We start from the raw sequence: 12,145 nt of genomic DNA, 5'->3' as shown, positions 1-12,145 counted from the left end.
CCTCAAATCCCTTGTATACTATGAAAAAAGAAAAGATTATTATCTTAATACAAGGTATTTTGTGCAAGAGAGTGCTTTCTTCCCCCTAAGTGAAAACAAGTACTTCTAAAGCTAGCAAAAAGCTTGTTCTCTTCTTGCAGGTTATGCTTCGTTTTGCCTGGGCTTTTTTTCCTTTCTTTTGGTGATATTATTGTAGGTTTTTTATGTGTTTTGTTGTTGTCGTGGAGAGCTGCGGTCCCAAGTTTGCAGGCCAGTGGCGGAGGCCAGAGCTGAGCCGCAGCCCCAGGACAGCGCAACGGGGCACTGGGGGGGCTCAGGCCCCTTTTCCGGCGGCGGGCGCCCAGCACGGCCGCGCAGAGCGGGACAAAGCGGGGCGATGCCGGGGCCGCCGCCGCCCGGGCAGCCCCCGGGGACCCCGGGCCCTCTCGCGGGGCTGCTGCGGCGGGTGGGGGAGAGACAGAAGCGCCGGGCCAGCTGCAGATGGAGGCAGGTCGAGGGATAGGTCAAGGTTAGAAAGAGCCTGCTATTGATCTGGCTTTGAACGCGAGACAGGGAGAGCAGAGAGACTAAAGGGGGAGCTGTGAGACAAGACATTAACAGCTTTCAGTGCTAATGATCACAAGTGCCAGACAGGGGAGGAAAGAGAAGACTGAGAAATCACTTTGGAATTTTTTTTTTCCTCTATTGGGATGTATTTTCGGAGGAGGAGGAGGAGGCAGGCTGGGGGCTCGACCCCCGAAGCCCGGCCCGCAGCTGGAGGGGCGGGAGGGGGCTGCGGCGGCCCCGCCGCCCCGAGCAGCCGGGGCGTCCGCCTGGTCAATCATTGCCGGCCCTTATCTCCCGCTCTCGATGCCCACTGGAAGACACTAGTTAATCAACAGATGATGCCCAGTAACTTCCCGATAAGCCGTGCTCCGAAGGGGTGCAGCTTCCTGCAGCTCTCCGAAGAAGGGCCGGGGCCGCCGGCGGCCGGACTTTGCCCCTCACAACAACCCCGTGCCCGTGACCTGGGGACGGGCCGCGCCGAGCACGGCAGCACAGCCAAACAAAGCCTCTCAGCCTCCCCAGCCGGGAGCAGAGTGGGATCAAAGCGGGGAGAGCAGTGCGGGCAACCCCATCCCCACCGATCCGCCCGGCCCCCTTCACCGCGGGCGCGGAGGCCGGCCAGGGGAGCGCCTTCCCTCCCTCCCTTATCCCCCGCGTGAGGCTGCCGCATCCTTTCCCCCGGCTCGGAAAAGGCTGGCCCTCAGGGCAGGACGGGGGGCTCTCGCTCGGGGCCCCGTCCCTCGCCGCCAGGCGTGGGGGGGCCTTGCCATCACCACGGTCATTTTCCTTTGCAGGACCGCGCAGAGCAAACCAAACACACACGGCGAACAATCGCCGCAGATTAAGCGCCGCTAAAGGTCCTGTACGTGTTTGCCGAGCGTTGGCAGAGGCGGAGGGCCGAGCCCGGGCAGCTCAGGGCAGTGCCAGGCTGGCCCGGCGCCCACCGCCCGGCCGGGGCTGGGGGTCCCGGTTGCCCTGGGCGCCTCCCGGGCCAAGCTCCGGGGGGTCAGGGTCTGGCAGCGCCGGAACACGGGCTGTGAGCGGGCGGGCGGGCGTGGGGAGGGAGAGGCAGATTGGCCGGAGGAGGCGAGAGCGATGCTGTTTAGCCAAATTCTTCTCAAAGCTGATTAAGGGCACTGAGATGAATTCTGGTCCCCTCAAGGCTCTCATGCAATTTAATAAAATAAAAAAAAATATATACTCATTTAACGTGGAAAGTAAATGACACGAGTGCAGCGCGGCTCTCCAAGCGTGCTCCGGATACAGGGTGGTTTCTTGGGTTTCTGCTCCATCTGCCTCCGAGCCCCCAGGCCTCTCCTCTCCCCCTTCCCCTCGCCCTGGCCAGACCTGGTGCTGAAAAGCTGTTATGCACCGAACTATTTACTTGTCGGGAGAGGAGGAGGAGGGGGGAGAGAGAGAAACAATCGCAGGAGATGGGCTGGGAGAGCCGAGATAGAGGGGAAAAAGTTGGTTTACAAGAATCTTCCAAGTTAGAAGCGCACGCAGTTGTGGGCATTTACCTGCGTGTGAAATAGGAGGACAAGTGCACTGGGATGCGGTTCCTGGGAACTCGGCGTCTCTCCATTCGTGGCTGAGACTTAATTCCTCCGAGAAAAAATACTCTCTGCCAGGATTTTAAGGGAAGGGGGGTAGGGGGGTGGGAGAAGAAGGTCGGAGCGTGTGTGCGTGTGCGGATCGGGTATGCGCGCGTGTCCCGCTACCATCGCGCTTCGGGTAGGGAGAGAGGAGGGGGAAAAAATCCCTCTCCCCAACCCACACAGATATTTGTGTTGTTGTAAAACTGTTCGAAAGAAATGCAGGGGGAACGCGCTCGCCGCCGAGGAGCTGCGGCGGCGCCTGGAGGGAAGGAAGAGCAGCCCGCGACCCCTGGGGAGCCTCCGCTCCCTGGCCACGGGGACGGCGGGAGCACGATCCGGAGCCGAGCCCGGGCGGCGGAGAGCGGCGGCCGCGATGGGTAACGGCGAGGCGGCGGCACTAGCACCGGCGGCAGCGCCGCCGCCCCTCGCCCGCGCCCCCCGCGAACCCCGGCGGCTGCCCCCGCCCGAGCCGCCCCCGCTGCGGCCGGCGCCGGGCTCGGGGAAGTTTGGCCGTGCTTGAGGATGCAGATTTGTTCCTTCCCCGCGCTCTTTTCCTAGCCCCGGGCACTCTGCGCACTGAAAGCGGCGCTGCACAAAGCCCGGAGCGGCGGCGAGCCCTGCGTGTGCCGTAGTTGGTGTGTGTGCGGTGTGTGTGCGTGTGCGGTGTGTGCGGTGTGTGCGAGTGGCGTTTCTTGTTCTCTTGCAGGGTACAATGTTAAAAAGCCACCGCTAGTCGCCCCCAGTGCTCCTACTCTCTGGGTCTTTTTGTCTCTAGTGCAGATTAAACGTCACGTCCGCACTTGAACTTGAATTTTATCCCATTGTACAGAGGCAGCCCCAGCCATAGAGAGACAGAGCGCTCCCAGAGAACCAGGACTCCGCCATCTTCACATTGCAATATATAATAGTAATAGCCAGCACCAGCCCAGCTGCACTGGGGGCTTCCTTCCTTCCAGTCCCAGTGCCAGGCGAGGGGGGAAGAGTGCAAAGTGGTGCAGGAGCACTGGCAATCCAAAAGCACCAGGGCAAAGCAGTACCACTTGAACTGGGAAAGAGGAGACACAGTTTCGGCTACCCCTTTTCAAAAAAATTCTCTCTATATATCTACCCAGCAAGGGTCAATCTCTGAAAAACATTTTTTTTTGGCAAATTTTTTTTTTGTGTGGGCTATCCCAATTCTAGTACTTTTTTTTTCTTTTTTTTTTTTTTATTTTTTATTACTGCTTTTTTTTCCTTTTAATTTTTTTTAACCCTCCTGGTGGAAAAGCGCACTTGCCAATTTGCCAAGCACTCTGGAAAGAGGGAAAGAGAAAAGTGTCACTGGCGGTGCATATCCTCCTAAGTTCAAGAAGAGATCTGGAAGTCCAAGTGGCAGAAGCAGTGGAGAAAGGACAGAGTGTGTGAAAGAGAGAGAGAAAAAAGAGCAAGAGCTTTTCCTGATGATGATGATGATGATTTTTAATTGAGAGGGAATCCCATCCAGTGCACCACAGCAGCAACAAAAAGGAGGCTTTTTAATTTTGTTTTTGATTTTTTTTTAAGAAGAACTTGATAAAGAAGAAGAAGAATAAGAATAAGGAGGAAAAAAAAAGAGGAGGAGGATCGGCCCCCCAACACATCTCCCCAAACCAGTGAAGCTCTCCAGGCGATGCCAGTGTAAATGCCAGGGCAATGTCCCGTCGCAAGCAGGGAAACCCGCAGCACTTGTCACAAAGAGAGATTATCACACGTAAGTTTGAACTTGGAACCAGACGGAGCCGAAATCGAGAAGCAAAATTAGGGAAGGGGAGGAAGCGGTTGGGGGGGGGACTCCATGAGCAACCAAAGCTGGTAAATGACTTCAGAGAGAGGGAGAGGAGAAGGGAATTAAAGAGGGGAGGGGGGTGTGTGGCTGGGGGGGATGGGCTGGGGGTGGAGGGGGGGAGAAGCCCGAAGTTTGCTGTGCGTTTTTGCAGCGGTGCGGAGGTGAGGCGGGCAGGCAGGCGGGAGGGCAGGCGGCGTGGAGCGGGGAAGGAGCTGCCGGCGGGGAGAGCGCGGCGTGGGGGGCGCGGGGCTCTCCCGGGGAGCGGGTGCGTGTGCGGGGGGCGGCGGAGCGGGGCGCGCTGCTCCGGGCCGGGCTGGGCCGACCCGCCGGGGCTCAGCGGCTCGCCCACGGCCCCGTTCCTCGTTCCTTGCTCCGGGGGCAGCACGGAGCGGTGGGAAAAGTTGGCCGAGCGCCTTGCCTCAGCGTGACAGCCTGGCCGCGGAGGGGGGGGGCGGATCAAGGTGGGCAGTGGCGGGGGAAAAGCGCAGCGACCGGGGGAACTTAGAGGGAAGCACATGGAGGCGGTGGGCCGGCGGCGGGGCCGAGCTCCCCGGCGCTGGGGCGCGGGGCAGGTAGATGGGCAGCTGCGCCCTGCCTGCCCCAGGTGCATCGCCGGCGGGGGAAGAGAACTCTCCTCCGAAGCGCGGGGGAAGGCAGAACCAGCTCGGCTGGGGCTAGAGGCAGGGCAGGGGCTGCCGACGTGCGGGCGGGGGTGTCTGTCGGTGACGGGGGGGCTCGGGGAAAGCCGAGGTGGGGGACGGGGATGGAGTGCAGGAAATGCGGGCCGTACAGTGGCACCGGCTGGGCTGCGGGGCAGGAGCGGAGGCTGCACTTGGTTGAAGCTCCAATGAAAATACACATATATGCCCCCCCCCCACACCCCCTCAAAGAAAAATAGGAAAGGAAAAAATAATGCGGGGGGGGGAGGGAAGGAGGCGCTCCCCCCACACACATCCCGTAGCTCCAGCATCCCCCTCCTCCCCGTTCCCACCCCTAAAGCTCCAGGAGAGGGGCGAGCGCCTGCAGGCAGAGTAGGGGGCAGGTCCCCGCGCGGGCGCCCCGCTCCGCCGCTCCTGTCCCCGCGGGGCTTGTGCCGCGAAGGGGGGGGAGGGAATATGTGGGGGCACATCCCAGGGCGCGGGGCCCCCAGCGCTCCCTGCTGCTCCGACGCCACCGGACCACGGGGAAGGGGGAGGTCAGGCGGGTCCCCTTTTCCCTCCTATAGCATAGGACCAGTCTGGGATGGGGGTGGTAAGAAAAGAATGCCCGGCGCACCGTGGCCCAGCGCTCCGCCGAGAAGCTCGGCCGGACCACCCCCCAAACCCCCCCCGCGCCCCGCAAGACGAGTCCGCAAGTTACTGTGCTGCGGGGGGCGGCGGCTCGTACTGAGCCAGCCCGGGGCTGAGCCTGAGCCGCGGCGGATCCGAATATTTATGTTGAGATTTTAAAAAATTTAAATAAATAAATAAAATATTCCCCCGGCTTCTCTCCCCTCCTCTGAAAGCCAAGAATAGGAGCCATCTGCCAGGAGCATTTGGTGCTTGCAAGCTCCTCTTTTTCTTTGTTACCGGTGATAAATTTCTGTTTGTAAGATTTCCTTGGGAATCGAGATATATATGTGTATATAATTTTTTCCGCCTCCTGTGGGATTTTTTTTTCGTAGCACAGGGTTGTTAGGGGACGGTTTGAGTTCCGAAATTTTAATTTCTTTCGCTGTTTCTGCATTTCCTTTTTTTTTTTTTTAATATATACATATATAATTTCTGGTTTTTTTGTGTGCGTCTTTATTTTTTAAAAACTAACCTCCCCCCGCCTCCCAGCCCATCAGCTGGTGGAACCTTGATGAAAATGCATCTGGTATTCAGCTTTTTCTGGGGTTTGGTTTTTTTTTCTTTTTCTTTATTCATTGTTATTTTGGAGCCAGATTTGCATCACCATAAAAGGTGGATTTCCCCCTTCCTCAACGCCCTCCCCTTCGTTAATTGCATTTTTGATTTTAACCATCCAGTCTGGAAAATGTGTTACCCTTTTTGTTGGTGGCTTCTTATTTTTTTCCCTTTTTGTTTTTTAATTTTCTTTTTAAAAGAAATAGCATCAACAGCCCCCTAAATCAACCTGTACAATTTCTCCCACTTGTTTTCTGTCTCACTTGTAAGGAGATGTGGGGTGTTGAAAGGGGGTGTGCGGAAAATCTGTTTTGTTGCACACGTCTGAATTTGTTTCAAGGGGTGAAACATTTCTTTTCTCCCTGCTGTTGCTGCTGGGTGTGTGGAGGGGGGGGAGGTGGGGTGGAGAAGAGGACCAGGTAGGTTTGTTATTTCAATTTGATCTCCTTTTCTGATCGCTTTATTTGAAGGTAAATAATGAGGCAGGACAGCATTCGAAGGTGCCGAGGAGTTGCGTGTACAATGGGTTTAGCGGGAAGGCTGGGGGAGGAATGGAGAGCAGAGCGGTACGAGCTTCCCTCCCTCCCCTCTTGTATTTATCTATATCTCCATCCTGAGGAAGCTGGCGGAGAAATCAGGCTGCATACTGAACAGTGGCAGAAAAAAATGAAGGTATCCAGGGGAGGAGGTGGTGGGAGGCGGGGGGTGGGGGGAGGCTGCGTCGGGCTGGAGTTGGGGCTGGGGGAGCAGGAGCGCAGGCATTTCAGCGCATAGGTCTGAGCCTCAGCTGCAGGCTTGAAGGAGAGGGGGTTGCAGGCTCTGCACTTCTCGGGAAGTGTCATTAATGGGGGAAAAGCAGACAGGCAATGTCCTGTCTAAAGGGGAGTTTGGAAAGTAGCGGGCAACAGAATGGGAAACCAAAACACTTAAACCAAAATAAAGCCAACGCCAAGTCAAACCCCCAAAGCTGGGATGAATTGATACTGTCTTCAGAAATCTTTAATTTCTGTTGTGTTTAGCTTGGGCTTTTTTCTCCCTCTCTCCCTTTTTGGCATCTTTCAGGAGAGTTGCATTTCAGGATGGACTGGAGGTCTGTGCCAGGCAAGGAAAGAGAGATGGGGAGAGAGATGAGTGGAGAGAGAGAGAGAGAAGGGTTTTCTGACACTGCTCAGCTGGAGTTTATTTGGTTTCATGCACTTTGTGTTTGAAGAAACGTTTAGATTCTTAGTGTAAGACAAACAAACTCAAAAAGCAGAGAAACTGCAGTGTAGTTGTGCTCCAGAGTTGCAGCATCTCATTAGCACAGAGGTCTTTAAGACTGCAAAACGGAGTGGCCTGCCTGTCCTTGCCAGGCTCACCCAGGCAGCCTTGTAGTGGATGTATGTGCAGGACAAAAAAGGAGGGGAAACATATGGAGAGAAAAGTGTAGCTCTGAACCTTTCTTCACTGGTGGTGGACAGAGCAAACTTGGTAGCCAAGCTCACTTAAATGCAAAAGAATGACAATATAAAAGAACTGATTATGTAGAGAAGAGGAGGTTGAGGTGTTGAGTTGCTCTGTACAAAGAAAGGTTATTTTGGTTTGATTCAAATTGGTGATTTTCCAGCTTAAGATCTTCCCTTTTAAACTCAAGAAATCTGTTTTCAAACTAGCCCTGCATTTTTCATTTGAAGGAAATATGAAAGGCGAGAGCATGTGAAAAGCTTGCTGGTAGCAGTTTTGCAGGAGGCGGCAAAGCAAGAACATTTCTGCAGAACAGCAGCAGAGATTGTGAGGGAAAGATACAGTAAAATCATACAATTCCAGGTAGAGAACCAGGTTTCCCAAGGCAGCTCTTCAGCACCTGGTCAACAGGTTTCCTCGGAACAGCAATAATTTCCTGTATCACTTTGTATGTGTACGTAGTCATTAAAAATAATAACAAAAACCCCTACAATTTTTTGCATGTCAAAGTTTTGCAAATTGCTTCAAGGAACTTCTCTTAAAATGCATTTAGATTTAGTGCAATTAACGCACATTCCCTGCAGAAGAAAACCCACACCAATGTAATCAACTCTTAATACAAAGAATGTATGCTGTGACTGAAGAATTAAAGAGGAAATTACTATTATTTTAAGGATGGCTGACTTTTTCATAGTACGTGCATAGTTGTGCGCAGAAAAACTTATTGTGCTTTTAAAAGACATTACATGTGTTTGCTTTAAATAGGACAGGAAAAAAAAATAAAGGTTGTGTGCTGTCGACTTCCAGGTTGCCTTTCATTTGAATATATTTGTATTGGACTTACAAGATAAATAAAAACACTACTGGTACATTTTCATAGTTTCTCATATTTTAAAATATTTCTTAGAACTGGTGCAGAGTAACTAGATTGTGGATCCTAGTGGTTCTGTCCTTTTTAGTTGATGTGCTCAGTGGCTTAAATAGACGTACAGTGGGTGAGAAACCATTTTGCATTTTTTGCTGGCCGGCAGATGCAGAGCGTATTTTGTCAGGCTTATTTAAATACTGAGAAATAAAACTCTTCAAATTTTTACTACCTGGCTGCCTTTAATAGGAATGGTGGGAACCCTTGCCTTGTGCAAAGTATATGTTTTTCTGCAGAACAAAGGGTTGTCTTGTGGCATGTGTCAGTAGTTATGACTTAGTGGAGTGTGCGCTTGTAGAAGTAGTACAAATTATTGATATCGGTTAAGGACTCTGGTTGACTCCAGCAGCTCTTCCTAGGGCTGAGCTTGCTGCGAGCAGATCTCTCCGCTTCAAAAATGCCTCGCACACGATGTTAGCTCCTCTTCCACAATTTCTACCTGGATCTCTTTGCGCTCTGTGTTGTTGATGCAAAATACTTTCCAAAATAAACTTCGCTGGCTGTTGGGAGCCTGCCGTGTGCTCCGTCCGCCAGTGGCGGGGGTTGGCGACTAGGGGGAGCTCCCAGCCCGTGCGATGGCCACGCCGGCCCCGCCGCGGGACGCGCGGGATGCGCCGCCGGAGCCCGCACCGCCGCGCCCGGCGCGCACTGTGCTGCAAAATGTGCTCAGCGTAAAGTTGTAGTATCGATTTCCATGCGAAGATCTATACAGAGCTAGCCGAGAAGGGCTGACAGCGAGACGAATCTAGTTTTAGCTAAATCGCGGCTGATTAATTGACCCGAGTGGACAGGAGTTTTTAATTAAAATTAGTTTTTAACGGTGCTTTTTATTGTCAACAGACAATGTTTAAATTCTCCATTTGTTGTTGTCAGATAGTGATCGGGGTAATGGTACCTGTACACGAGTGAGCCTCTGCGTGGCGGGGAGTGGGGGGGAACCCAGAGAGATCCATGTGTTTGCTCCAGTGGATGTGAAAACACGGAGTGAGGAAGCTGCAGCTCTAGAAGAAGGTATGTGCAGCAATAAAGCAGACACACACAAACAGAAATCGGCGTCGATTACATGTCAGAAAGCCACATGTACCCCTGCCGAGAGGATTTGATATGAGAGAGTTGAACCATACTTTGATCCTCAGGTCCTTAGAGCAAAAAATCTGCAGTTCCTGCAAATGAAAATAAGCTTTCTTTTTTTCTAGAGAAATAAACACAAAATCACATCTGTCATGTAGAAGTTGCTGCTGAACAGCTCACAGGGCTTGTGCTGTGTGCTTCTCCAACAGGCTTGTGCTGTTCTCTGCTGCAGTCGGCTTGTGCGTTGTGGACGGACTTTAGCGGGACTCTTTCTTGCCCAAACGTATAATTTAGTGGCGTGCACACGGGAAGCTTTGGTCAGTGGATGTCTGTTTCACCCATCCTGAGAAGTCCATCAAGTTATGGCGCTGTTAACATAGCAGAAGCGTCTTCTTATTTTTAGGGTGCAATATGTGGATGGAGGTTAGATTATCCTGTGACAGGAAAGCGTGCTTTATTCTAACCTTCAAGAGAAGTAAATTAGGTCAGACAAAGGATCAGGGCTGTCATCAGCTGTACTAGAACCTTTCACTCTTGGGTAGAGAAGACCAGCAATTTATCTGATGATTTCTCTACTTCATTTAATGTTTGAATTGAGCTAGTTGGAAGCATATAGACAGCAGCCAGCTCATTTGACAGACCGGTAAGCTGAAGCATACAGTACCTGGGCCACTGCTGATGCTAGTGTTGCACAGCCATGGGGAAAACCTTCCCTTTTCCCCTCCCAAAACCTCAGACTTCACTCACTGTAGCTTTCCTTTCATTCCATGACTGTTAACTTTTATCAAGAGAAACAGCTATTCCCCCTCTCCTCCTCCCGGTCACCTCGCCAAGTGCACACGCACACACGCTCCCCTTCCTCTCGTTCCCTCCTCTGCCTCTCACCCTTCCCACTCCCCCAGGTCAAAGCCTGGTGGAAAATTCTCCCTGCAGAGACCTGCTACCCCAAAATGGCTCTCCACCTCCTTGCTAGAGCATTTCTGGCTCTTCATTTGCCGTTTGGTTTCTCCAGGGTTGAGGTGCAGTTGTAGATTGAATTTGGTCTCCCCTCGGTAGCATCGAGAGAAAGCATGTGGAAAAATAAAGGGGGGCCAAGGATTACCCACAAGCTTTAAAGTTAGTGTTACTACAAAAAACCACTTGATGAAGCACGAGCATTGGCTGTAGATGGCTTTATATATATGTATCCTCTTAATGAGGGAGGGAAAAGGCATCAATAACTGCATGCATTGATAAATGCATGATTCATTCAGCTGCTTTTACTATAGCACCTTCCTCTATGGTGTTTATTTACTTTCCTAAAATGTACATGGGCAGGCTGTACACCATTCCTCGGCATCCACAGTTACAGCCTCAGAAGCAGTTGTGTGTTCAGCTCCTGAACATCAGTTAAATTTGCTCGTTGTCTGCCCTCCTTCCCAAAGAGATGTTACTTGCTTGGTACTGTAGACCCTTGCTGGAGCTTTAAGTAGCAGCTTTTTTTTTCTTTTTTTTTTTCCTTTTTTTTTTTTATTTCCAAAGGATATATAAAAAATGCCTAAAGCAGGCTATTTGAAAACAAATTAAAGTAGAGGGACACACTTCATGCGTTGCAGGCACGCGCCAGTAGAAGGGGGTTAGAAGAATATAATCATTTTACTGGCAAAAGTGACACCAGATCGGGGATTTGATTAATGGTGCAGCATTCACAGGGACTTAGTTCTGTATTTTTGACATATGCAAGTCTTTTGTGTTGTTGCCTCAGTGCAAGAAATTCCGTTTTGTTTTTTTCCTGGAGTTGCTGATAATTTGTGTGTGTGCTGGATATGCCCAAGGTACTTTCCAAAGACTAAGCACTAGACAGCACAGTACAAAAAAGGAATCCAAAGTTAAGGGAAAGGAAAAAAACACACTGGTTTACTTAACTTTTTTATGACCCTTTTTACTAAGCCACTGGAAGAAGCCATAAATTCGCTGAATGTTATAATGAATATGCTTCAATGAAAGTAAAAAAAAAAAAAGACTTAAGAAAATTGTGTATGAGCAACAGTGTGCCGTACACAATTGCAAAACGCAGTTTCTTTTGAGCCTGATATTTAAGAAGAGAACAGAGCTGTTGTATGTTTAAAACATGCTCAGAACTAATTACTTAATTTTGATCATGCCTTTTAAATCCTTGAGTAAGAATCTCTGCTTCTAATATCTTTTTCTATGCCAGTTGAAAGCCTGTACCCAAATACCGCTCCTTCTCCTTTTGTGGCACCAAGAGCTCCTTTCTCTCCTTGCTTGTCGTTTAGTTTTAAATAAAACAAATGTATTCACTGGGGAACAAAGAATGCTTTTATATCACATCATCACATCCCATTTTATCTTCAGAGATTTACAGCTTCTGCAGTCTATAGAAGTGCCTATACATTTTCTGCTCTCAAAAGCCGTAAATATTTTTTATGAACATATAGTTTACTTAAGAGGAGACACACCACTCCCTTCTGTAACACTGCATAGTTTCTGAAGAAATAACATCTGACAAGTGTTGGATATTCGTGCAGATTCTTGGATATTCTTGTCTTTTGTCCTGTTTGAGTACGGCGTGGTTATTGTGTCATTTTCCTCCTTCTTTTCCCTAAATCCTGATGGCTCTTTGTGGCAGTGCTTGACTTGTTCTGTCTCAGGTGTGTACAGAGGGTTAAACTGCTTTCTGAAAGGTTCAGTCTACTTCTGCTAAAGGTGTCCGAGGTACCAGTGTCGCAGGAATAGTCCTCCAGCTCTCCGCGCTGTGCAGGTGCTGAAGCATTGGAGTGAACGGGTCATTTCCCCCCCCCCCCCCCCCGCACCGCCGTGTCCTTGTCCCCTTGCTGTCGGTGCCCAGCGGGGGCGGCAGGTTCCATCCTGC

The 12,145-nt window shown here is 51.2% G+C and overlaps 1 protein-coding gene across 2 annotated transcripts in view; it reads left to right on the top strand.

Moving 5' to 3' along the window:
- The first annotated feature begins 2,966 nt into the window (after positions 1-2,966).
- Positions 2,967-12,145, top strand: part of BCL11B (BCL11B, BAF complex component) — a 96,962-nt gene continuing 87,783 nt past the window's right edge. For both annotated transcript variants that reach the window (XM_027673938.1, XM_027673937.1), the window contains exon 1: positions 2,967-3,873. In XM_027673938.1, the coding sequence (XP_027529739.1) occupies positions 3,816-3,873 (58 nt within the window). In that variant the 5' untranslated portion in view covers positions 2,967-3,815. The remainder of the gene's footprint in view (positions 3,874-12,145) is intronic.

This window comes from Neopelma chrysocephalum, unplaced genomic scaffold (assembly GCF_003984885.1).
Source record: "Neopelma chrysocephalum unplaced genomic scaffold, ASM398488v2 Primary Assembly neopelma1_24, whole genome shotgun sequence".
Lineage (NCBI taxonomy): Eukaryota > Metazoa > Chordata > Aves > Passeriformes > Pipridae > Neopelma > Neopelma chrysocephalum.
Note: the sequence above shows the minus strand (reverse complement) of the source record. Positions and strands in the feature narration are given on the sequence as shown.